Source organism: Dasypus novemcinctus, chromosome 18 (assembly GCF_030445035.2).
Source record: "Dasypus novemcinctus isolate mDasNov1 chromosome 18, mDasNov1.1.hap2, whole genome shotgun sequence".
Classification (NCBI taxonomy): Eukaryota; Metazoa; Chordata; class Mammalia; order Cingulata; family Dasypodidae; genus Dasypus; species Dasypus novemcinctus.
In genome coordinates, this window is record NC_080690.1 from 600,883 (window position 1) to 625,236 (window position 24,354).

The 24,354-nt window shown below is 65.0% G+C and overlaps 3 protein-coding genes across 4 annotated transcripts in view; 1 reads left to right on the top strand and 2 right to left on the bottom strand.

The window, feature by feature from the left end:
* Window positions 1-1,563, bottom strand: part of SPATA33 (spermatogenesis associated 33) — a 31,893-nt gene extending 30,330 nt beyond the window's left edge. The window contains exons 1-2 of the mRNA XM_058279554.1: window positions 1,432-1,563; window positions 1,017-1,202 (exon numbers count right to left, since the gene is read on the bottom strand). Of these exons, the coding sequence (XP_058135537.1) occupies window positions 1,017-1,202; window positions 1,432-1,510 (265 nt within the window). The 5' untranslated portion in view covers window positions 1,511-1,563. The remainder of the gene's footprint in view (window positions 1-1,016; window positions 1,203-1,431) is intronic.
* Window positions 1,564-1,857: 294 nt separating this feature from the next.
* CHMP1A (charged multivesicular body protein 1A) lies at window positions 1,858-9,517 on the top strand. The gene is made up of 7 exons (XM_004473423.5): window positions 1,858-2,014; window positions 3,632-3,651; window positions 4,707-4,784; window positions 5,774-5,920; window positions 6,186-6,314; window positions 6,537-6,724; window positions 6,880-9,517. Exons 1-7 carry the CDS (start codon window positions 2,008-2,010, stop codon window positions 6,899-6,901), a joined length of 591 nt encoding a protein of 196 aa, XP_004473480.1. The 5' UTR covers window positions 1,858-2,007; the 3' UTR covers window positions 6,902-9,517.
* A 473-nt stretch (window positions 9,518-9,990) lies between these two features.
* DPEP1 (dipeptidase 1) lies at window positions 9,991-22,915 on the bottom strand. 2 transcript variants are annotated; one of them, XM_058279555.2, is made up of 12 exons: window positions 22,755-22,915; window positions 22,307-22,475; window positions 15,133-15,286; window positions 12,243-12,375; window positions 12,021-12,153; window positions 11,708-11,858; window positions 11,541-11,610; window positions 11,295-11,471; window positions 10,702-10,786; window positions 10,520-10,595; window positions 10,274-10,409; window positions 9,991-10,203 (listed from the first exon to the last, which is right to left on the bottom strand). In XM_058279555.2, exons 3-12 carry the CDS (start codon window positions 15,234-15,236, stop codon window positions 10,036-10,038), a joined length of 1,233 nt encoding a protein of 410 aa, XP_058135538.1. In that variant the 5' UTR covers window positions 15,237-15,286; window positions 22,307-22,475; window positions 22,755-22,915; the 3' UTR covers window positions 9,991-10,035. The 2 variants fall into 2 exon arrangements, with proteins under 2 accessions (XP_058135538.1, XP_071065130.1); XM_071209029.1 differs by lacking the exons at window positions 15,133-15,286; window positions 22,307-22,475; window positions 22,755-22,915 and adding an exon at window positions 12,928-14,044.
* Window positions 22,916-24,354: the final 1,439 nt, after the last annotated feature.

A 24,354-nucleotide genomic window follows, 5' to 3' on the forward strand; every position in this document is an offset into this window, starting at 1 on the left:
CCTGGACAAGAGGAGGATGGCAGGGCAGATGCTTGCAATTCCCGCTGCGAAGCTGCTTTTAGTTAGCTTTCCTGTAACCTGCGGCCAAAAGCATCCTGCCAGGCCCACGTGTTCCCCAAAGCTCCCCTGCGCCTGTGCTCGGCCCTTCCTGCCCTTCTGCAGCCTCACGCCCTCTAGCCCGGCCTCGCCCCAGCCTGAGCCCCTCGTTTCAGGTCACCTCTGCTGACCCTGCCAGGCCCACACTGCCCTTGCGCTCTGTCCTCAGCAGACCCACAGCCGTTCCTTCTCCCAGGCTCCACAGCCCTTCACCGGGCTCCCGCCCTGACCCTCCTTGTCTCCTGCTGGCCCGCAGGACCCTCCTGGAGCTCTCTGTCCGCTGTCCTGTGGACATGCATGTGGGCTAGGGGTGCCTCGTTAGTTCCCACCCGATTCCAGCAAAGGGCCTTGGTGCTTCCAGACTCAAGCCTGCAGCCAGAACCATCTTCCAAGCTCAAGCCCAGGCTCGCGCCCTTGCTGTAAAGATTTAACAGGTCCGTCTCCACAACCCAAGGGGGAAAACCGATTCCAGCTTTGGCTTCTGGGCGTCAGCTCTCCTGCACACCAGGTTGTTACCAAACGGCTGCACCCCTCAGTACGCCACCCCTCCCTGCCCCTTCTGCACAGATCTGCAGCCAGGAGCAGCCTCCCGAGCTTTGATTCCAACTTGTGGGGTGTCCTCCAGGGTAGCAGCAGGCGGAAAACGTTCTCATTCTGCAGGCAGCTAAGTCCCTCTCCTCTGCTGTTCACATTTTTCTCATTTGGGAACTTACCTAAACTTCTGTTGAACTTACACTTTCCTCTAGAATTCTGGACACTTACCTCCTACATAAAGATAAATATTCATCCTAAGATGAACCTTCCTCATCTCTAGGACACAGCGCCTGCTTCCAGTACCCAGCCAGGGACTGAGGCGTCGGCTCCCGGCCCACCCCGAACGCCTCCGCGTGGCGGCCTCCAGCTCGGCCGGGGGCGCCTACCTTCGGATGAGGAGGAAGGCCCCTGCCACCTGGCGGCCCCTCTCCCCAGCTGGGGGCTCTCCGCGGGCGTGGGGACGCTGTCTCCAGGCCTGTCCGCCGCCCTCTCCGGCTGCTTCTCCATCGGCTTCCCCTTGGGCTTTGAGGCTGGCCAGGTGGGCTCCTTGACGGACCCCTTCCTTTCCTCACCTGAAACACACGGTTGAGTAGACTGAGCCGCCTGCCCCGGGCGGGGCGTCCGCGGGAGTCCGGAATCAAACGGCGCGGCATGGCCCGAGGACGCACGAGCAGATTAAGCCGCCGGCACCAGAGGACTTGCAGGCGCTCTGCGGGCACCTGGCGCCCCAGACCCCGGGCTGCGGGTGCGGGCACCCCGCGCGTTCCCGCGTGCGCGCGCGCCGCCAGCCCTCGCCGGTACCTGTGCTCGGCTTGGGTTTGCTTCTGGAAAGTCCCATAGGTGAGCCCGCGGCCCTGCGGCTCCGACCCGGGCCCGGCATCCGCCGCCGCGGGCGCCCAGTCCCGGTGACTCACAAACGGGGACCCGCCCCCGCGGGGGCCGGCGGTTACCACGGCAACCGCGCGCCAGGCGCAGGCCACGCCCACCCAACGCGGCCTCCCGCCCCCTCCGCGGGCCACGCCCACCAACGCAGACTCCCGCCCCTCTGTGGGCCACGCCCACCAACGCAGAAACCCGCCCCCTGTGGGCCACGCCCACCAAGCGCAGGCCGCGCCCGCCCAACGCGGACTCCCGCCCCCTCGCTGGGCCACGCCCCTCCTCGGGCCACGCCCGCCCGCCGAGAACAGCCCCGCGCAGTGCGGAGCCCACCATCCTCTCGCGAGAGCAAGTCACGGGACCGGAAGCGGGGAGGTGATCCCGGAAGTTCCCTCCGGGCGCCGCTGGGGGACTGCGGGCGTCGCGGGGAGTCTCCTCCCTAGTTCCCGCCCGTCTCGCCGCTTCTGCCCCTCGGAGGGGCGCTGCCGCTCGGGACCAGCCATGGACGGTAAGAGGCCGCCGCTGCCTTGCGGGGCGGGCCTACGCTTCCACCAGCGCGGGGCGCGGCAGGCCTCTGCCCAGCCCAGGGCCACCGGCGGGGCTCAGGCCGGGACCTCGACTCCCGACGCTGACCCCGATCTCGGCTCCGGGCCCCGACCACCTCCTTCGGCTTTCTCCTCCCTAGAACGGGAGGAACGGTCCCGTCGCTCCTCCCTAGAACAGTAATTCCAGTAAGAGTAGCAGGAAGCGCGCAGGTAGGGAGCGCTCGTAAACCCCCGTTCTACAGGTGGGGAAACAGGTTGCGAGGGGGGCTTTCCAGGGCACGCAGCTCTAGGCAGTCTGGCTACGACTCTGCGACCTCCGCAGCAGAGGCGCCGTCTGTGCGCGGGGATTTGCAGGGGTGGCAGAAGAGCTTCCAAAGAACAGCAAGACTAACTCAATACATGAAGGTGCCTGTGCTTGTTAGAACGTTTAACCAGAGGTGTGTGATCCAGAGGTGACACTACCCGCGACTCACAACCCATCTGGGGAATGTGCCATCTGGGAAATGTGTAAGGTTTCTCCCCACATTGCCTCAGAAAAGATGAAAGACTTCTCCCCCAGAAAACAGTGTTTTGTTTTGTTCCATAGTTCACCACCTTTTTTGAGGAAACTTTTCTTTAACTCCGTATGTGTTCTCCAGGGTTAGATTTTGCTGGAAGAAACTTCCAGCAAAGATCTTCAGTATTCACTCCGGCCGCTTAGGTCTTAGGTGGAAAAGCTGAGGCTGGAAGGAAGGATATATAGCAAGTGCATGGCCAAGCCAACTCCCCTGAGGAACACGCTGCCTTCCACCTGCCAGAAGGGCCTTCCCTGTGCCCCTGACCAGCATCACACTGAGGAGTGTCCAGAGCTTACCTGAAACCCCCCGGCCCAGCGGCTGGGGGCCTCGATGGGCATTAGCAGGTGCTCAGCACCCTCACATTTGTTTACCGGTTTTCTTTTCCTCATTCTAGGCTAGTGGTTTAAGCCCTCTTATGAATCAGGTATCCCTCACTATCTTGTCACTTTCCAAATTCAGGAGTTGAATAAGTTGAGGTCAGTTTTGTTGAGTAGCAGTTCAGATGTCAAGGGATTTATCCACAAATACACTTAAGTCTCTGGAGGCTCCTGAGCCTCACTTGTTCAGACATGGCAGCTTGTGCGTGGAGGGTGTTGTCTGAACTATCTCTCCTCAGCCTGGAGTCATCTGTCTAGTAGTTTTATCCCTTTACCTTTGGGAAGGAAGAGTAAAGAATATATAAAAATAGTCAAGGACTGAGCCTTATTAAATTGAAAAAGATCTCCAAGGTTCCTTTGTGGAGTGGCACTACCTACAACCACTGGATCCTGAGCACCAGCCTTTGACTGTGTGCTTCACCCATGACCTCATCTGCCCTCACAGTGACCTTTGAGGCAGGTGTCTGCCCTCGAGGACATGGAGGGCCAGGGAGTCCCTGTGTCTGCCTGGAGCCCAGAGCTAGGAGTCCAGCACATGTGCTCTGGGCCCCACTCAGGCCCCACTGGTGTCATGCCAAGGAGGATCCTGGTGGCTTCGTCTGCTTGTCACATCCGTAAAGTCACCCCGTCTCCTTTTTCTCTGCAGATACACTGTTCCAGTTGAAGGTGTGTGCAACAACCCCGACCTTGTGCTGGTGATTGGCGAACACAGATAGCCTGGGCCCCTCAGAGTCCCTGACTCTCACAGCTAGGGCCCAGACCACCAGCTGGGCGGCTCGCAAGTCCTTCAGAAGAGGAGGTGGTCTTTGAGCCAGTTGCTGGCCTGTTAATTGGCTCAGGCTGAGCAGAAGCGGATCAGTTAGACTCATCCATGGAGGAGCAAGAGCGATGTTCCTGGGAAGCCCTTGGGTGCCATGTGTGTCCCTCAGGCTCCACTAAGCACCTGAAACTGTGGCCTCAGGCCCTTCAGAGTGACACTGGGAGGAGAGTTTTCTGGCCAGCTGAGTGCTTACAGCTCCCCCAGCAGTCTGCGCAAGTTCCCCTAAGCACCCTCAGTTAATGTGAGCTTTGTTTGGTCCTGTCGCTGGCTCTGCGATGCCAGGGGGCAGGGTGTGGTTCTGCAGTGGTCTCCGTGGCAGTGGCTTTGCCACCCTGGCATGCTTATCCGGCAAGCCCTTGGTGCAGAGATGCTGGGGCAGGGCACGCAGGACAGGCTCAGGTTGAAGGAGAAGAGCAGGTGAGAGGCCTCGGCCTGCGGGGCCAGCTCCCAGGAAGGCCTGCCTCCTTAGCTTCAAGGCTGAGGGGCAAGAGCAGTGGGGAGAGAAGCGGCGGCTCCCAGGGATTTGGCCGACGCCTCCCACGGCGAGGGCGGCTCTTCCCCAGCCGCCTCCCATGCTTTCTTGCCTTGAAAGGCCCCTGCTTCGCACCCAGGGTTGGTGTCACCGAGGAGTGGCTGCAGGGGTGGCAGGGCCAGGCTGAGGCCTGGCGAGGGGCCGGGCCGTGTGCGAGGAAGGCAGGCGTCCTCGTGGCCGTTGCTGCACCTGGGGGCCCAGGTCTGAGGGGCCGCGCTGGACCCTGGAAGGGCCACCCTGGCGTGCACAGCCTCTGACCACACGGTGAGCCGCCCGCGGCCTGCAGGGCTGAGCCAGGGGCAGCAGCGTGGCCCGGGTGCTGGGAGCCTCACCTGGCTCTGACCGTCCGACTCTGCATTTGTTTTCTAGTTCACAGCAAAGCAGCTGGAAAAGCTGGCCAAGAAGGCGGAGAAGGACTCCAAGGCCGAGCAAACCAAAGTGAAGAAGGTGAGACTTTGCCCACCAGCATGGGGCGGCCACCGGAGCCTCCTACTGCCCTCACGGCTGGGACGGGCGCACTGGCCTGCGAGACGTCTCAGGGCTTCTTCCCGGATTCTAGTTGTTTTACTTGGTGTCTGCCTTTCTGGCGAGGCCCTTCCCGCATGTCGTCTTCTGAGCCGTCTGAAGCTTGTTTTTGCACTCAGCTGTCTGGAGTGCCGCTCCCCCGTTCCAGCTGGGTCCGAGCAGTGCCTTCGTTGTTTTTCTCTGAATTCCAGTACTTGGGCGTTCCCGGTAGCTGGGCAGGAGGTGGGCTCCTGCTCTCCTGCAGCAGCGCCATTGTTTTCGGCTCTCCGACTGGGCCGCCTGTGCCTTGGGCGTCTTCTCCATGTGGTGGGGAGTGAGTCTCACGGGGGCCTCACCGAGTGCCCAGGAAAGACCTTGGGGGACTCTTCCTGTGCCCGGCGGGACCTCCCGCTCCAGCACCCCTTTCTCCCTGAGCCTTTCAGGGGTTGGGTGCAGATCGTCCTCACTTCCGGGCCCCTGCTGCAGGCACTCACGCTCTGCCCTCCAGAATGGAGCTGGTGCCTCCCCCAGGACGTTCGGCTCACCTCCCTCGCCCTGCTGGGTCTCTGCCTACTGTGTCCTGTTGCTGCTCTTCTGGCCTCTGAGCAGAGACCAGCAGCTGGGTCCCGCCCCTTTGCCTAGACGGCTTGCGCCCCTTGGTCCCTCGGCTGGCGTTCCGGCCCCCCAGCACTGTCCTGCCTCACTGGGCAGGGGCTCTGGGAGCCCCACGGGGCGGGGTCCTCTGCACCCTGCGGCGAGGTCCCTGTGGAGCCCCGAGGGCCCATGCTGCGCGTCTCTGAGCTCTGTCCTGAACCTTGCAGGGCACTGGCCTCGCGGGCTTGGGGCCTGGGTGTCCACACGACACCCGGCATCGGGACCCACCCACGGGCAGCCAGCCACCTGCCTCCCAGCCGCGTTTCCCCGAATTCCAGGCCCTTCAGCAGAAGAACGTGGAGTGTGCACGTGTGTATGCAGAGAACGCCATCCGCAAGAAGAATGAGGGGGTGAACTGGCTGCGGATGGCGTCCCGCGTGGATGCCGTGGCCTCCAAGGTCCAGACGGCCGTGACCATGAAGGGGGTGAGTGGCTCAGGTCCTGGTGCTGAGCAGGGCGCCCGGGCGTGGGCCGTCGCGGCTAATATGCTCCGCGGTTGGTTTCTGGGTCAGCCCTGGGGAGAAACCAGCAGCGAGACTCGCTGCCCAGGGGCCCTTAGCCTTGCCAGGGGCCCGGTGGCCGCGGCACCTGCCTTACTGCCCTCGAGGCCCAAGCCAGGGCCCTGAGGCCCGCAGGTGTCAGCTCTGGGCTGCGTGTCCCTGCCCTCATCCCGCTCCTGTATCTGCGCAGGTGACAAAGAACATGGCGCAGGTGGCCAAGGCCCTGGACAAGGCCCTCAGCTCCATGGACCTGCAGAAGGTCTCCGCGGTGATGGACAAGTTCGAGCAGCAGGTCCAGAACCTGGACGTGCACACGTCGGTACGCGGCCCTGCGGGCGGGCGGGGGGGCCCTGGGTGGCCGGAGCCTCTGCTCACACGGCCCCTCTGGGCTCACGACGCCCCAGGTGGGCCGCGTGAGGCGCTCAGGTGGGCCGTGGCGGGGAGGACCGGCTCCTTGAGGAGCTGCCAGCGCCCAGCGGTTGTGCCTGAGGGGCACAGGGCGAGCAGCCGGGACGCCTTGCCCACGGTGCACTGTCCGCAGGTGATGGAGGACTCCATGAGCTCGGCCACCACCCTGACCACGCCGCAGGAGCAGGTGGACAGCCTCATCGTGCAGATCGCCGAGGAGAACGGCCTGGAGGTCATGGACCAGCTCAGCCAGCTGCCCGAGGGCGCCTCTGCCGTGGGCGAGAGCTCCACGCGCAGCCAGGAGGACCAGCTGTCGCGCAGGTGTGCGCCCTGGGCAGGACGGCGCCTGGTGGGTGGCTGTGGTTGCCAAGGGCCAGAGGTCAGGGCCCGGCAAGACCTGTGGCCCCAAGCTGTGGGCCCCTGGGCGCCATCGGCTCTGCCCGGCGCTGCCTCACGGCTCCCTGTTTGCTTTCCAGGTTGGCAGCCCTGAGGAACTAGCTGGGCCCTGCCGCGTGGACCACGCCCTCGGCCCGCTGGCTTCCGGGAAGGGGCTGAGGGAGACCGAGTGCCGCCCCCTCCCCGTACCTCGCCCTCTGCTGCCTCACAGCCCCCTCCCTGCCAGCCAGGGGTGGCCCCGGAATGACCTGCTTCCTCTCGGCTGGGTGTTGGGTCTGCGTGTGGTCGGCCTGGGCCAGCTCCTGGGCCACAGCCCTGGACACCTCGGGGGCTGTGGGCGTCAGCCCGCCCTGGCTGGGGCCCCTCCGGCTCCTGATGGCAGAGGCAGGGCTTGGGTGGGCAGCCAGCCCCAGGAGGTGCCCTGTGCTCGAGCCTGTGGGCGCTGGAGGACGCCCGTGCGCCTTAAAGCAGATGTCCCCAAGTGCCCCAGGCCCCTCCAGGCGGCCTTTGTGGAGCCGGAGCCCCTTGCTCGCCACCGTGGCAGGCGCAGGGGGCCAGTCCCCCGTGGCCAGCCCGGGCGGCTGTGGGTGGCTGGTGCCCTGGCTGCTGGCCGAGCCTTGCCCCAAGCCACCCCTTCCTCAAGGTGCTGTGGACAGGGGGGCCCACCCACTCTTGCCTCTGGAGGCCCCTGGGCCTGCCCTCACGGGTGGTCTTGGTTGTGCCTCGTCCTCCAGCCCCCCCCCGCCTCACGCTGGCAGCTGTGCCGGCTTCCCTTGGAGCCCCGCCCCCTGTAAAGAAAGAGTGCTCCCAACTCCTCCCCCTCCTCCAAGCCCTGGGAAGCCCAGGAGGGGCCCTGGCTCCCCCTCCCCCAAGGTGGAGACTGAGGGCAGGCCCATTGGGGGGCCGGGGGCTGGCCAGGGACAGTGCAGGGCACAGCCTGCTCTTTTGCCCGTTTCCTGAAGTTTCCCTCATTTTCTTGACGCTTCTGGGGTTTTTGTTGGTTTTGCCAAAATAGAGCAGCCCAGGGCCCCTGGGCCGCTGCCTCCCTCCCTCCCTGGGACCTGGCGAGGATGGCACGTCCCACAGGTCAGGCCCTGCTCCGTCTACTGTCCATCTGTCCTGCACATGGTGGACGCAGGCGGCCCTGGTGGTAGAAGTGCCGAGCCTGCACCTCCGGCCGCGCATTCAGTTCTTTTCTGGACTTGGGAGCTCCTGGGTGTTGGTGCAATGTGGGGGGTAGTTTTGGCAGCTCCCTTGGAGGTGAGGACAAGTGCGGGAGCCCACCTGGGGGCCAGGCGGTACCTGGCATCGCGACGGCCCTGCCCACCATCTCCCCTGAAGGCAGCCTGCGAGCTGGGGAGCCGGGGGCCTCCAAGACAGGCTGCTGGGCGCCCACGCGCCGCGGCAGGGACAGCATGCTGCTCACTTCCGTTTGGGTTTGCTGTGGGGAAATGGGCTTGTTGGCCCTTCTGGTTTTTAAAACAATGCTGTTTGTTTCTTGAAACGCTGCTGTAAGTAAACAGTTGGCCTGTGGGAAAGGTGCTGCAGTGGCCTTGGGGCCTGGGGAGCCGTGGGGGGCCTGGGCCAGCTCTGCAACCCCCTGCCCTCCTGAGGCCAAGGAGGTGGCACGAGGACGTAGCCCTGGCTGCCAGGGCAGAGAAATGCAGGTTCTCAGGCCCCGCCCAGCCTGGGATAAAGCGTGCATCTTAAAAGCTTGTTTTTCCTTTGAAGTGGTTTTAAGCTGATGTCAAAGCCCCCCAGCACAGACTTTCTGTGTGGTCTTCACCATTGGGCAGGACGCTGCCCCTGGGTGGCCCCGTCTGGCCCTCCTGGCTGCAGGAGCTCCTTGCTCTCCTTCTTGACCTTTTGCAGAGCCTCGGCCCTCGGGGTGACTTTGGCAGGAGGCCCCAGGCCAGTGGGCTTTGCGGGGCGGTGCTGTCCCAACCTTGCTCGGCGTCTCTGGCGGCGCCAGGAGACAGCAGGTGTCCCTCTGTCCCCTCGGCCCTCATCTGTGTCCTCCACGGACACCACCGTGTCCCTGTGGGTTTCTCTGCCCCTTGGGTCACGCTGCACCTCGGTGTTCTGGCACCTGGGTCGTCTCGATTTGGGCTCTCCAGGGTGCGCTTGCCTTGCCTTCTGGGTGCAGCGCCCTCCTGGGTGCTCCAGCTCCCGGAAGCTGCCCGTGCACCCCCTTGGGCCCCGAGGACCCCTCGCGGGCAGGCCCGCGTCCCCACTGCGCGTTCTTCAGAGGGGCTTTCCCCGGCCTGCCTCGCTGTGGGGGGTGCACCATCCCTCCTGCCCCTGGAGGGGAGCCCTCCCGCCCTGGGGCAGGTTTAGACCAGGGCCACAGGGCCCGTTCCCAGCCCCAGATTTGAGGTGCCAACGGCCATGCCCAACCCTGTGCCGTGAGGCTCGGTGCTGCGGGCCTCGGCCTGGGGCTGGCTGCTGGGCAGCCCGCTGGAGAGCCCCAGGCGTCCCAGGCACTTGTCCTTCCCACCTCAAAAAGGACCGAGTTTTAGAAGGCGGCCTCGGATGAGGATGAGTGAAAACTAGCAGGAGGAACTGAGGTTAGACTGCAGAAAGCACTTCCCAAAATTGGGTGTATGGGGATGGCAGCTGGGGTTGGGGCCTCTGGGTGCTATGGTGTGTTACTAACTTCACGTAGTTAAGGTGGTGGTAGGAAGAATCATAAATAAAGCCTTTCTCGTGAGAAAGCGCTCCCGGGAGTGAGGCTCGTGTCCTAACGCCGCTGGCTCGGGCCAGGCAGCAGCAGTGGGGGCTGAGGGGGCCTTTGGCCTGGGCAGAAACCTCATTCGCTCTTTGTCAGGAGCTGCTCCTGGGCGAGCAGAGCCCCCCAGTGCCCCCTGGGAGCCTCAAGTCACCCGGTGAGTGGCCGGGTGGGGCGGCAGGGGCGGCACGGGACAGGCATGCTGAGCCCTGCTCAGGCCTGGGTCGGGGGGCGTCACCACTGCCCCGTGCCCGGGGCACCCAGTCAGGTCTGACTGGCAGTGAGCAGGGCCTCGCTTTCAGCAGAAGGCCCTCCTCCACCAAGGAAACTGAGGCAGGCCCCGACAGGCACGGCACCCCTAGCTTTCGGCCCTGCGGGTGGCTCCAGGGCCAGGTGTCCGAGGGGACTTTTTTACAAGGTGCCCTCGGGGGCTCAGCAACCCCTCACGTGCACACACCCGGGACTCGAAGGGCCGTTGCCTTTATTGGGGCAGCCAGCTCCTGGGGCCTCACAGAAGGCCCCAGCCAAAGAGGAGGGGCGCGAAGGCAACCAGCAGGGCTGCCGGCCCGTGGCAGAGGCTGCGGGCCCCTGAGTAGCCGTACTGGGTCCTGCAGGAACCTTCCAGCTGCTCCAGCGGGATGGGCTTCTCCTCAGGGGCTTGCAGGTGGCTGCTCACCTGGGGACAGGTACAGGTTGGGCCAGGAAAGGGGGCCTGAGCAAGGCGGCCCTGCCCTCACCTGCCACACCTGCTCCACGGCCCTGAAGACTCTCAGCAGGTTGTCGGCCAGGGCCCCCCTGACCTCCGCCTCCGTCCAGTTCCTCCTGAGCAGCTCGGCGACCAGGTCTGGGTACGTGGACACGTCTTCCAGGCCCACAGGTAGCCTGCGGGGGGCAGTGGGGGGCATTTGCCGCCCAGGCTCTGCTCCCCCAAGGGCCCCTGCTCAAGACCCCCCGTCCAGCAGGCCCTGCAGGATGCAGGGCTCGGGCCCTACCTGGACACCCCGTCGAAGTCGCCCCCAAAGCCCACGGCTTCAGCGCCAGCCACCTTCTTGATGTAGTCCAGGTGGTCTGCCCAGGAGAGGCAGCAGGTGCGGGTGGGGCAGGGCGAGGGGTCCCAGCCACGGGGGTCCAGCCCAGGGCCACCCTGCTCAGCTGCAGCTCACCCACCACTGACCTGCCACTTGCTGCAGGGTGGCTTCCTCTTTGCAGGAAACATAGTCGTTGTAGAAGTTGACCATCACCAGACTGTGTTTCGCCTTCTGCCCGGGAGGGAGGGAGGTGTGTGGCGCCTGCTCTTGGGCCCAGTGGGAGGGGTAGAGCAAAGCAGCCAGCCCCCGCCGGGACCCCCTGCTGCGCCCCCCACCGCGCCCCCATGGCATGCCCTCCCCTGCGGAATGTGTGCCCCCCCATGGCCCGGCCCCCTCTCCTAGGGCTGTGCCCCCCTCATGGCCATGCCACTGTGGCCATGACCCCCTGTGTACTCCCCCACGGGGCTGTCCCTCCACCCCGCGGCCGAGCCCCTACCCGCAGCTGCGCACCCCCCTCCCACTGTGCCTCCTCCCACGGCGGTGTCCCCCCCAAGGCTGCCCCCGTAGCCGTGCCCTGTGCCCCCCAGGACCGCACCCCCCCCCGCGGCCATGCACCCTCCACTGCCTCCTCCCATGCTGTGTTCTGCGCCGTGGCCGCCCCCGTAGCTGTGCCCTCTGCCCCCGTGGCCATGCACCCCCCCACCGTGCACCCCGTGGCCGAGCCCCCACCGGGCCCCACCACCATCTGCAGCACGTCGTCGGGCACGTTGCGCCGGTGCGGGCACAGGCTGTAGGCCGAGGAGTGGCTGAAGATGACGGGCGCCTTGGACAGGTCCAGGGCCTCCTTCATGGTGGCCACGGACACGTGGGCCAGGTCGATGATGACCCCCAGGCGGTTCATCTCCTTCACCACCAGCTGCGGACAACGGCCTCAGGGTTAAGCAGCCCCGCCCCGACACCGCCGGCCCCGCTGCGCCCCACTCACCTTCCCGAAGTCTGACAGGCCGCGGCTCCGGGCCGCCTCGCCCCCTGTGTCCACCAGCCAGTTGTCAGCCCTGGGGAAGCAGAGGGGGTGTGGCTGGGCCCCGAATGGGGCCACTGGGGGGTGCGTCCGCCCAGCCCGGGGGTCTCTGCCGAGGGGCGGGCACCCACCAGGGCGTGTTGCAGCTGTGGGTGAGGGTCAGGTACCGCATGCCCAGGTGGTAGAAGGCGCGCAGCACCCCCAGGCTGCTGTCGATGGAGTGGCCGCCCTCCACGCCCACCAGGCTGGCCACCTTCTTCTCCCGGAAGGCCTGCTCGATGCCTGCAAGGCCACAGGTGAGCCGGGCAGGGGCCTGGGGGCTGGAGGGCCAGGGCAGGCGGGCTCGGGGCCAGGGCAGGGGGGCTGGGGGGCCGGAGAGCGTGGGGAGCTCAGGGCTGGGGGTTGGGAGGCCAGGGCAGGGTGTCGGGTCAAGCCAGGCCCCACCTGCGCTGCTGTTGACACACATGAACGTGCCCGGGTACATCTGGCACATGCGGTGGATGACGTCGATCTGCTCCAGCGTCCTCCTCACCGTGTCCTTGTTCTGGGTGTCACAGGGTGTGTACGCAGACCAGAACTGGGGGGGCGGGGCAGGGGGCGCTGACTGGCCGGGCCCGGCCTCCCTACCCTCCCCACGGCCAGCGGCCCCCGCGGGGCTGCGCCCACCTGGCCGCCCACGAGGCCGGCACGCAGCTTGGGGATGTTGGTGTGGGTGTCCTGCAGGAGGCTGAGGTTGGCCCTGGCGTCGCGCAGCTCATTGTTGAACTTCTTCAGCAGCTGCCAGGGCAGGTCGTTGTGCCTGGGGGTGCCAAGGGCTGTCAGGCCCTGTGGGCCAGCCTCCTGCCGCTGCCCGTCCTCCTGAGCCTCCTGCCCGGCCAGCCCGGGGGCTTTGGGAGCTGCCCTTCCCATGTCCTCAGTGTCCACCCTCACCCCGTCTCGCAGCCTGCCCCCTTAAGCTCTCTGCTTCCCGCCGTATCCCCCCACAAATCTCCCCCAGCCCCCAGCAGCCTGACCTCCACCTGCCCCGGGCTCTGTCCTCGCCCCGCAGGGCTGTGCCCCCTTCCCTGGGCTTGGGGAAATGCAGGCAGCCGCGACCCCAGCTTAAAAGCCCTGTACCCAGAGCCACTGAGGGGCAGGGGCTTGCTGCGGTTGCCGCTTTCTGAGAACCGTGGGATCTGGTTGCCATGAGCGGGGACTGGCCCAGGCTGCCCGCACGTGGCTCGGGCGAGTGAGTGACTGCGGCTGCAGCCAGGCCCCCGCCGGCCCCGAGTCAGCCTCCCGGCCCAGCAGGACGTTTTCTCCTTAGGCCTGAGGCCGGGCAGCTTGCTCCCACCAGGGGTGTGGTGCAGACCGAGGGGTCCTGGTCTGAGGGGACGCAGTGACTGCTGGGCAGCGCCAGGACGGCAGTGAGCAGGGAGGCCTCCGGTCATTCTGTCCCCCACCATCCTCTTTGGTAACAGAACCTGGGGCCAGAGCTGGCCGTCTGATCGTTCCTGTGACAGCTTCCGAAAACTGCCCTTGGAAGGCAGCTCTTCGCTCTTTGCCCCTTTGTCCCTTTCTCTTTCCTGCTGGCTGGCAGGTGGATATGATGGCAGGAACTGGTGCAGCCATTGGGAAACACAGGGCTACTGGGAACAGTGGCCACGCTGAGTCGCTGGCCCTGTGGCCTTCCCTGTCGTGGAAACTCCTTGTCCGGCTCACTCTTACCTGCAAGAGCAGCTGCTCTAATGCTCCCCTGTGACAGGTTTGATTCTGACAGCCAGGTGGCCCCAGCTCCTAGCTCTCTGGGCGTCCTGCCTCTCCAGGTGGCAGCTCGCCTGGCTCTCTGCACCCCCTGCTGCCCTGGCCCAGCTGCCTCGAGTCTCCAGGGACGAAGGAGCAGCTTCTCCAGCTCCAGGCTCGTGAGCCGCTGACCCCTGCCTGTCCTCGGGCCTGGGGTGCTTGGCCTTGCAGCCACGCCCCTCCCTTCCGTCCAAGCAGGGGTTCGGGTGGGGACCAGGAAGCAGCCTCCACACCCCATGGGGCTCCCGAGAGAGCAGCCCCGGCCCGCGGCCCTCGGGGCACCACGAGAGGGGCAGGTCGGGGCAGCGGCACAGGTGCCAGCGCTGCCACGGGCTCTGGCGACAGCTGGGGCAGGAGGCGAGGAGCGCAGGGAGACTGGGCTGCCCACGCCGGGCCGCTGGAGTGTCCACGCTCCCTGAAGTTCTCGTGCGGCACCCAGTGCCCCACCCTCGCTTGCCAGCGGAAGCCCAGAGGGGTCGGCCACGGCATCAGGCCCACAGCACTTATTGAGCACCTACTGTGTGCCAAAGAGTTGCGCCTCATTGGCTCCCGACTCAAGGGCGGCTCCCCGGGGTGTGGACAGGCGCTGCCCACCTTGTGCCAGATGCCGTTCTGGGGTGGCCAGGGTACTGGGAACGGAGTCCCCGCCGGGGCAGGAACACGACACCCACTCGTGTGCGCCTGCACGTGCGCATGCTCGCTGCTCGACGCGAGTGCACCGGTGCTGCACAGAGCGTCCTGTCCAGGCTGTCCCCAAGGGCCTCGGCTAAGGTGACCTGCATGGAGCCCTGAGGCGGCGAGGAAGTGAAGCGGGGGCAGCTGTGGCCTGGGGCCCAGAGGGGCTGGCAGGAGAGGACGTGGGCTGGGGACCGGCAACTGGGGACACCCGTGGGGCGGGGCCTGGAGGACTGGGGCAGGGCCTGGAGGGCCTGGGCGGGGTCTGGGGGCCTGGGCGGAGCCTGGAGGGCCTGGGCGGGGCCTGGGGGCCAGGGCGGAGCCTGGAGGGCTGGGGCGGGGCCTGGAGGGCCTGGGCGGAGCCTGGAGGGTCTGGGCGGGGCCTGGGGGCCAGGGCGGAGCCTGGAGGGCTGGGGCGGGGCCTGGGGCACCAGGGAGGGGCCTGGAGGGCCTGGGCGGGGCCTGGGGGCTGGGGCGGGGCCTGGGGGCCGGGGCGGGGCCTGGAGGGCTGGGGCGGGGCATGGGCGGGGCCTGGAGGGTCTGGGCGGGGCCTGGGGACCGGGGCGGAGCCTGGAGGGCTGGGGCGGGGCCTGGGGCACCAGGGAGGGGCCTGGAGGGCCTGGGCGGGGCCTGGGGGCCAGGGCGGAGCCTGGAGGGCTGGGGCGGGGCCTGGAGGGCCTGGGCGGAGCCTGGGGGCTGGGGCGGGGCCTGGGGGCCGGGGCGGGGCCGCCAGCGCGGAGAACGCGTGCTGGGTCTGCGGCGTAGAAGCTTGAGGTGCTGATCACGTGATGCCGAGGGCGGGGCGGGGGAGGAGGCCGTGGGGCTGGGGCGCCTGATGGGGTCGCCCCAGGGCCAGGCATTGAAGAGGGTCCTCATGCGGGGGTGAGGCCCGGGGGTCTGTGGGAGACCCCCCCCCTTTTCCAGGGAGGAGACTGAGGCCCAGAGAGCCGGGGGCGGGCGAGCGGAGACGGGTCCCGGGGGGCGGGCCCAGGCTTGGGCAGCCCCGGGGCGCACCCTCGGGCCACGCGCCTCGCCCGCCCCCGCAGCCTCTGCCCCTGAAATCCCCGCGGAGCCGGCTCCGCACCCGGGCGCGGCTTACCCGTCGATGACGGGCGTGCTGCTCATGATCCTCACCGCCTCGTCCCGGAACGGGTCGGCCGCGCAGACGGCCACCAGCGCGCAGAGCCACCAGCGGGCCGGCATGGCGCGTCCTGGGCCCGCTCGGCCGCTCCAGCCCCGACCCGCCTGCCGTCCTGCGGGCGGAGACGACGCGTCGGGCTTATAAGAAGCCGCCGAGCCCTTTGGCCCAGGCGATCACTGCCGAGCTCCCCGTTTACAGCTCCCCAAGGTCAATGAGTAACCAGCCCAGGGCGAGCCCCAGAATCTGGGGGTGCAGCTCTGACACCCAGGAGGCCCGGCTGGTCACCGGTCTTCTCCAGGGCAGAGGCTGGGCCCACCCCCGGCTTGTACAGCCGCCTGGGGCGGGGGGTCCCCAGGGCAGGGCGCAGCATTTGGCTCTCGGGGTCAGCGTTCCTGAGAGCTCTGTCGGTTCTTGAGGGGAAATGGGGGGACAGCTAACTTTGCGCCCTGGCCTGGGGTCGCGGTTGGCGCCGAGGCAGCCTTGGGGCACGCTCAGCATTGGGGCGCCCCAACAGCTGGTGGCCTCGTGCGAGCCCCCCCGAACAGTCCCTCTGAGCTGTAAGACAGGGGCGGGGACGGTGGGGGCAGCGCCGGCACCTGCTGGCCCCCCCTCAGGACCGCCCCGTTCCCAGCCCGGGACTGGCCCGAGGAGACCAGGGAACGGAAACTACATGGTCCGCTAAGACGCGTTCTTGTCGGTCGTGCCTCTGTTTACCTGTAACGACGTTCAAAATGACTCACGTTTGGGGGACAGGGCAGCCCACGACGGCGCTTAGGCCTGCGGCCCCCACTCCACTCCCATCCTGGGGTCAGTGACCCCACTCGGGCCGCAGGCCCCCGACCGAGCAGGCTGGACCTTGGGGCTGGAGGTCCTAGAAACGGCCGGTGGGGAGGCTCCAGCCCGGCCTTCCTTCCTCGGTGGGGCGGTCGCTGGCCCCTGTGCTGGAGCCCCGGGGGCTTCCAGAGCCCAGGCTCAGACCGGGAGGGCCCTGGGCCGGCCATGCGGAACCACCTGGCTCACAGAGGCCTGCTGGTGGCCCCTGGCCCCACACAGCTCACCGAGAGCCCCCCAAGGGGTCCCAGCTCCCCTGCCTCCTGCCTGGGAAGGAAGGGGCCCCCAAATCCTGGCACTGCCAGCCTCAGTCCTCTCTGGGGGAAGATGGGACCCCCACGTGGGGGCCTGTCTGGGGCAGCTGCCTACCCCCCCACATTCTCCCCCTCTGCCCACCCTTTGCACCCTCAGGGGCACCTGTGTGGTCTCTCCGGCTGCAGACCCTTCCCTCAGCCAGGGCATCACCCAGAAAACCAGCCTTGAGCAGGTCTCCAGCCTGGGTGACCCCCGAAGACCCTCTGAGGAGACCCCCTGGGCAGACACATCCGGGCTGGTGTCTCCCACTGGTGTGTCCCTCCAGAGGGACCCCTGGGGGCTGTGGCAGGCGGGTGCTGGCCCTCCCGGGCCGAGCTGGGACACAGTGCTTGATGCTGAGCACCCCTGGGGCTTGGGCCGGGGGTCCACATGGCGACAGAAAGACGCGCTTCCTGGTGAGGAGGGTGTGCCCTGAGCCTAAGCCTGACTCTACCCAGGAGGGCGCTCACGCTGATACCTGCCCTGGCCCTGACCCTTGACCCTGACCCTGACCCTTGACCCTGACCCTGACCCTGACCCTGACCCTGACCCCAACCAGGAGGGTGCTGAGCTCGTCCCGTGCCCGGGTCCTCTCACCGCAGGGCACAGGCGTTGCCCCCGACGGCTGCCAGCCCCCTCGGAGGGCGCCGCGCCTGGCTCTGTGTTGGGTGGCGTTGAGGCTCAGGCGTGGCAGTGCCCGGGGGTCCAGGCTGCCCCTCGTCACGCAGAAGCCGGGGTCATTGGAGCAGCGCGCCAGCCTGCCTCTGGGCAGCGCTTGCCCAGCATATACGTTCCCGTCTGTTTTCAGCTTTCTGTTTTGGGGGGCGTCTTGTCTACTCCAGGGCTTGTATGTAAGGGCCCGTAACTCCACTTTATCTCTTAACCCAACCCGAGGGCCTTGGAGGGCTGCCCCTGTCAGAGGCTCCTGGAGGTTTCGTTTCTTGCCCTCTGCTGCTGATGCCTCTGCTCTCGCCTCCTGCTTTGCCGCATCTTCCGCTTTTTTCTTTCCCCACCTCCCGTAGTTAGATTCTTCCACATCGCTCCTAGGCTGCCATCTTCCCTCCTATTTTTAACAAATATTAAAAACCCGACTTCCTCTCCACATGGGACGCCTTTGCGCAGACAGCCCTTCCCTGTGGACCCGCGTTCACGCAGCGGAACGCGTTTCCTGAGAGCCGTGGCCGCCCGAGCCCTGCCTCCCCCACAGGCCCTTGCTCTGATTTAATTTTCGCTTGTCTGCAGGCTTTCTGGAGAGGCGGTGGCTCTTGCCGAGTCCCCACACCTCGCTGCCCTCCTGCGCCTCCCGCGGCCAGCCCAGGCTGAGTGCTGGTCTTTTCTGTGCGCCTGTCGGTCCTCCATGCTGTCTTCTGTCAATTCTCAACTTCAGAATTAATTTTTTTTTTTATACTTAAACAACGTTTCTATTCCCTCGTCATTTCTTTGTAATACTTTATTGGCTTAAACACCCAGTAGAAAATAAGGACTTGGAACACCTGCCCCGGCCTGGGGGCGGCAGCCTCTCTCATCACCTTGTTCTCAGTGCTCCAGTCAGCAGAGCCCCCACAGCTCTTTCTTCATCATCGGGCCTCGGTGCCTCCACCCGGCTCCCCATTTCTCCAATAAAGTTACACCACAAGTCTCATCTCTGCCTCTGCAACTTCAGTGCACACCCCTGAACCTCCACTGCGTGGGCAGGTAAGCCTCGTCCCAGCCAGGGCACCTCCCTGCGCACACAATTTAACTGGGAGGCGAGGCACCGAAAATGCAGGCGTCCAGATAAGGAGCATTTTAAGGCAATATTCTTCAAAGTCAAAACTAGTTCAAAATAATGCACGATGAACAAAACATCAAAACTGCACATAAAGCGAGATCAGGTCTGGGCTTCCTTCTCCGCCAACGGGTCCGGCACGGCACTGGGCTCGCCTGGGATGTTCGATGCCCCGGCAGCAGGGGCTTCTGACAATCTGGTGCCATGTCCAGGAGCTGAGCTGTGGGTGCTGCTCAAAAGAGTGGGTTCAAGGGCAGCGGTGGCACCTGTGGCGCCCAGAGCAAAAGGAAAATGCGTGGCCTTTGTGCAAAGGTTGCGAGGAATTCAAGACGGCAGGGCCGCTAGCCCCCCCCCAGGGGCTCAGCTCGCTGTGTGCCCGTGGGGGGTAAGGCGCGGGGCCGCAGAGACTGAAAAGCCGGGGTGCCCCCTCCCTCCGGCCACCTCAGCTGAACAGAAGCCGTCAGCGCGCCGTGAGGGCGCATGCGCGATGCACATCAAGCGTCTTTTTGGAGGACGAGTTCACCGCATGACAGGCGGCTTTGGTGGGCTCAGAACCCCCGCTCTTTGTTCACCGACAGCCCCTCGCCCCCTCACCCTGGGCTCCCCAACGCCCTGGATCCGTGCTTTCCCCTCGGCTCTGCATGCCGCCTCCCGGTCTTTGGGGCACAAATTCTTGCTGCATCAGGGCTCATCCTCAAACCGTTCCAAGTTCAGGGTCCCTGAGTCACTCCGAACACGTGGCCCTCATCATGGGGGGATCTCCACGACTGAGTCAATGTCTGCTTGTTATGAGTCTGTTGAGATTTTCTATTTCTTCTTGTCAGCGTATGAAGTTGGTGTGTTTCTAGGAATTTGTCCATTTCATCTAGGTCATCAGATCCAGTGGCATACAGCTCTTCATAGCGTTCTCTTTTTTTTTTAAGGAAAATTTTTTTATTCCACCCCCCACGCCCCACGGTTGTTGTTCTTTTTACACTCGCTGTCTGCTCTCTGTGTCCACTCGCTGCACGTTCTTCTGTGTCTGCTTCTCGTCCTTCTCTTTAGGAGGCACTGGGAACCGATCCCGGGACCTCCGATGTGGGAGAGAGCCACCCAACAGCTTGAGCCAGCTCAGCTGCCGGTCAGCTGCCTCTCCCTTTGCTGTGTTGTCTTGCTGCGCCAGCTCACCGCACGGGCCATCTTGCCTTCACCAGGAGGCCCCAGGACTGGAACCCTGGAGCTCCCATATGGCGCCCGGGGTTACTGGCCCTCCAGCCACGTCCCTCTCCCATGGTATTCTCTTACAGTCCTTTTCGGTTCTGGTGGTGAGGCAGCCGTTTTCCTTTCTGATCTCAGTTGTACCTTTTCTTTTTTCCTTTCTCAGTCTAGCTAAAGGTTTGCCAATGTTATTGATCTTTTCAAAGAACCAACTTTTGGTTTCACTGGTTCTCGGGATTGTCTTCGGTTCTCTGTTTCTTTTATCTCGCCTTATCTTTATTATTTCCTTCTTCCGCTCACTTTGGGTTTAGTTTGCTCTTCTTTTTCTAGTTCCTCAAGATGTGAAGTTAAGTTATTAATGGTAGCTCTTTCTTTTTCTTTTTTTTTTTTTAGGTACCGGGGCCGGGGGTTGAACCCCAAACCTCATATGTGGGAAGCCAGTGCTCAACCACTGAGCCACATGGGCTCCCTTGAGTTAGTTTTCTCGTTTATTTTCTTGTTGTTTTGTTTTTTGTTTTTACGAGGCACCAGGGACTGAACCTGGGACCGCCCATATGGGAAGCAGGCACTCAACTGCTCAAACCACAGCTGCTCCCTCTTCTTTTTTCACGTTGGTCCCTCTGAGCCGACTCTGCTGCATCCCATAATCTTGGCATGTTCTGCCCTTGTAATCGATTGGAACTTTGCTGGTCCCATGCTCGTGGGCTCCCCCAGAATCTTAAGGCTCTGCACTGCCAGCACCTGTGTTTTGATGGGCTGTTTGGGGACAAGCTCTCATCCTTTGACTTCATTTTCTCTACAATCTCTTAATCCTTGGGGTGGGCGCTTTCTCGGTGATGTGCCTTTGTTTGAACCTTTTTCTCCGCCTTCCACTAGCTCAGCATTCAGGGCATTCAGGAGGTTGATCACCTTGCCGCAGGCTAGCGGGGAGCTCTGACGTTCCTCTCCCATTTGTTTTCTGTTCAATCACTCGGGCCCTGCTGACCACTGGCCCTTTTTGTCTCCTGTTTCCCCCCCTTCTCATATAGTAGGTTTTCTTTTGCTTCTATTCTATGCACTGGGAGGTTTCCTCATTTGTCTTCCAGCACTTTTCTTTAATGTGTGCCTTCAGGAATTATACATTCAATCTCTAAGAGCTGGTTCTTGTGTTTTGTGTTCTTCTCTTGTTATGGGAGCGATGGTGCAGATATCAGTTTGTGGTTTTGTCTTGTGTTTTCTTCTGTTTACTGAATGATCATCTATTTCCTTTCAATTCACTTTTTAAAAAATTTTTCCTTTTGTTTCATTTTCAAGCTTTCCTCCTCCAGCTGTGGATCTTTGGCTGCCACATCGTGTTAAACATTTAAGAATGGAGCGGCAGGCAGCTGGCGGGCTGTGTGGTGGGGGCACCCTCAGCCAGCGTGAAGCGGGCACTGTCCCTCGCTAGCCTGGCTCTCAGGGCAGGGTCGGGTGTGCGGTGGGGTCAGCCCCTCCACTTCCGGCCCTTCTTCCCGCTCCCGCTGGCCTGGACTTCAAGTCCGAGTTCAGGTGCTCTGGATTGGCGGGGGCGGCTCCCGCTCCCGCAGCCCCCAAGAAGCACCCGGAGGGAGTCCCGCCCTGGAGCCTGGCAGCCTCCTCCAGCCGCTCCTCACGCCGAGGAATCGTTGGAAAGGGGCCGCCTTGGGGTCAGATCTTTATTCCCTTCCTCGTGGGCAAGAGGCGGCGGTGCCCGCACTCAGCCTGGCCCCCGACCTGGGAGATGCCGTGCAGGTGACGGCGATGGAATTCCAAGGGTCTCCGGTGCTAATTCCCATCCCTTGCTTGTTCTGGTGGCATCTGTCCTTCAGGGCACGTCCTGGAAAGGACCTGGGATGTCTCTTTCCAGCACCCACTTTCCATGGTCGCCCCATCCTAGTGGAAGCGCAGGGGGAGCCGAGGTGGCCTCGGGGAGAACGGGGCTCAAGCCCCTCCTCGCCTGGCCAGGCTGGCCGAGGTGGTCCGTTTTTAGCGTCGTTAGGAGAGCGGTCAGGGGCGGGAGACGCTGCGCTGCCAGAGCACGAGCCGGGGCCGCTCTGCGCTCAGCTCCCGGGCGCTGCTGTGCCTCCACACGAGCGCACGCACGAGCAGAGAGCCGTGACCACTCACGCTCACATGAGCACGCAGCTGTAACTGCTCACGCTCACACGAGCACACAGCTGTAACCGCTCACGCTCACACTCATACACGAGCACGCAGCTGTAACCGCTCACGCTCACACGAGCACACAGCTGTGACCCTTCACACGCTCACACATACACAAGCACGCAGCTGTAACCGCTCACGCTCATACAAGCTCTTTTGCACACACACTAATGCCCAAGCACGGAGCTGTAAGTTCACGCCGCTCACACACAGCCTGCGCTCGCAGCCGCAGGACACCCCACAGCTAGCCCAGGTGTCCGCGTGTGCCCCCCACCAGCCTGCCCGGCGCTGGCCCCGTGGGCCCAGCAGGAAGCCCCGGCCGGGCCCTTGAGGGGACGCAGGGCTGTCCTCCACCTGCCCCTCTGCTGGCCACTCTCCCGGGGTCCAGCCCGCCCACTGGAGTGGCCCCTGGCCCAGCAGTGAGACACGTCCTCGGAAGGCTCCCTGCTCCCGAGCCCCGGGGCTCCTCCCAGGGAGGGGCTTCTCCTGCCCCTCGCCCTGGCCACGACCACCAGCCCCCAGCCCCTGCACACTGGGGCCTCTTTCTCACCCCACGGGGGGCCTGGCCTGCGCCAGTGACCCCAGAAGCCACCGTCATCGCATGCGCCGCTCCCTCTGCCTGAGCAGGGTCCGTCTGCCCGTCACCGCCCGAGAAGCCCCTCGCCCCGCTGCGGCCTGGTGGACGCTTCAGCTGAAGACCCCCCGCCCCCGCCCTCAGCTCGAGCCCAGAGGGACCCCCGTCCCAGGGCGCCAGGACGTTGTGTGCCAGGCTGTTTTCAGGTGGGGGTGCAGGCAGAGGGGGGCCCCGTGGGCGTCTCTCCAGAATCCCGGCCCAGCCCAGGTCCCGCAGCCCCCCACCCACAGCCGGCCCCCAGGACTCACAGGAGGTCGGCCGGGCGCTAGGTCCGTGCGCTGAGCCGAGGCTCCGGTCTGGGGCTCGCTCAGGCCCCCCCAGCCCAGGAGGCAGGCCCCGCCTCCCGCTCTGGCCACAGGCAGGGGGTGCTTCTGTTTTTGTTTTCCGTCCCCTGTGTTCTCCAGGCAGTGACCCCTCCTGTATTAAAAAAAAGACACCTCATAAAAAAATTTTTAAAAAACACTTGCTCAGGGATTTTGGGCAATGCCCCCCAGGAGGGCTGACGTCTTGCGCTCTTCAGGGGCGCCCCGATGCCACACGCCCCGTCAGGCCGGCCAGGAGGGGCCGTGGGGGGCTTTGGGGTCCCAGCAGCAATGCGGGGACTCCGCCTCAAGCAGGCCAGTGCCTCAGGCCATAGGGAGTGGGCTCCAGGCCCCAGGACACCCCCAGGACAGCCCCCCAAGGATACAGGCTCACCCAGATTCCCGCCTGCCCCCAGCTGGCCCCAGCCCGGCCTCGGGGCCTGTGGTTTCAGGGCTGGACAATCTGCCTCCCCATCTGGGACTGAGGCCAGCACCGGCCCGGGCGGGGGGCTGTGGGGTTGTATCACCCCTGCATCCCCCTCTTCCAGCTCAAATGAGGACCAGAAGCAAGCAGGGATCGGAATGTCCTTTGGCAGAGACCAGGGCTGTGTCACAGCTTTCGAAACGGGAGGGCCTCGTGGGGACACGGAGGGGGGCCAAGGCGGGGCCGGGCTGGGGAGGGGTGAGGGGAGGGCCCCAGCCTGTTCCTGTCCCCAGGACCGCTGGGGGACCTCTCTGGGCTCACGTGGGCAGGTGGATGTCCCTCCGGCGAGGTCCCTGCGTCTGACCCCATGCCCCCCTCTTCTGCCCCCCTCCGGCTCCCCCTGGCTTTAGCCCCGCCCCTTTACCCAGAGCCTCAGGCCCCCCATTGGGGGGATCACAGTCCCCCTACCTGCACTGCTGCAGGGAACCCCGGCCGTCAGGACTGGAAGGGAGGGACAAAGTGGAGGACCGGACCAGACCAGACGCACGCTCAGAGCACAAGATGGATCTGGAGAGGACCGGGGTGCAGGGGAGGCGGGGACCCCACAGTGGGGAAGCACGGGCCTGCCAGGGGTCTCTGAAAAAAGGAGCTGCGCGGCAGGGGGCTGCCAGGTCCCTGCCTACAGGTGGGGGGGGCGGGTCCCTGCCTACAGGTGGGGGGAGGGGAGGGGGGCAGGTCCCTGCCTACAGGTGGGGGGAGGGGAGGGGGGCAGGTCCCTGCCTACAGGTGGGGGGAGGGGAGGGGGGCAGGTCCCTGCCTACAGGTGGGGGGAGAGGAGGGGAGGGGGGCCAGACGAGGGCGAGGTTCTGGGGTACGGAGTTTCTGGAGCAGAGGCAGACGCCGCCCACAGGAGGGGCCCCTGGCCAGACCTGCGCCTGCCTGCAGGGAGGGCACCTGGACCTGCCATGTGGCTGACCTTCCGGAAGGACCAGATGTGGGCAGGCTTTTACTTCTAACTTTTTGTACTCTTAGGGGGTTTTTAGCACCTGTGTCATTAAAAGAGAAAAGGAAGCCACCAGCCGTCCCAGCCCCTCCAGTGCGGGGGCGGGGTCCTGGCCCCTGGGGACGCTGGGCCCTTTGAGCCCCTAGTCCCAGCCTGCAGCCTCCCCAGGTGAAAGCCCCTCTACGTTTTTGGCTTAGGATGCCCACAACCTCGCGGCAGGGTCAGGGGTCCCACAAGAGAGGGGACGAGGGGCCGTGGGGGGGCTCAGCCCCGTGCTGCCATCCCACTCCCCGCTTCAGATCGGGGTCCTGGAGGGAGGCTCCCTACAACTCCCCAGAGAGGAGGCGAGTTGGCCAGTGGGGCTGAGGGGGCCGAGGGAGGGCGGCCCACCCAGTGCCCAGGCCCCAGGCCCTGCCTCCAGGGGACGGTGGGGCACGCAGCCTTGTGCCCACGTGCAGAGGGGCTGGGGGAGGGAGGCGGCTTCCCGGTAAGTCACGGGGTCGGGGCTTCCTTCACTTAGGTCAGCGCGAGCCCCAGGCGCCGAGAGACCTGCTCCCCGGCAGCGAG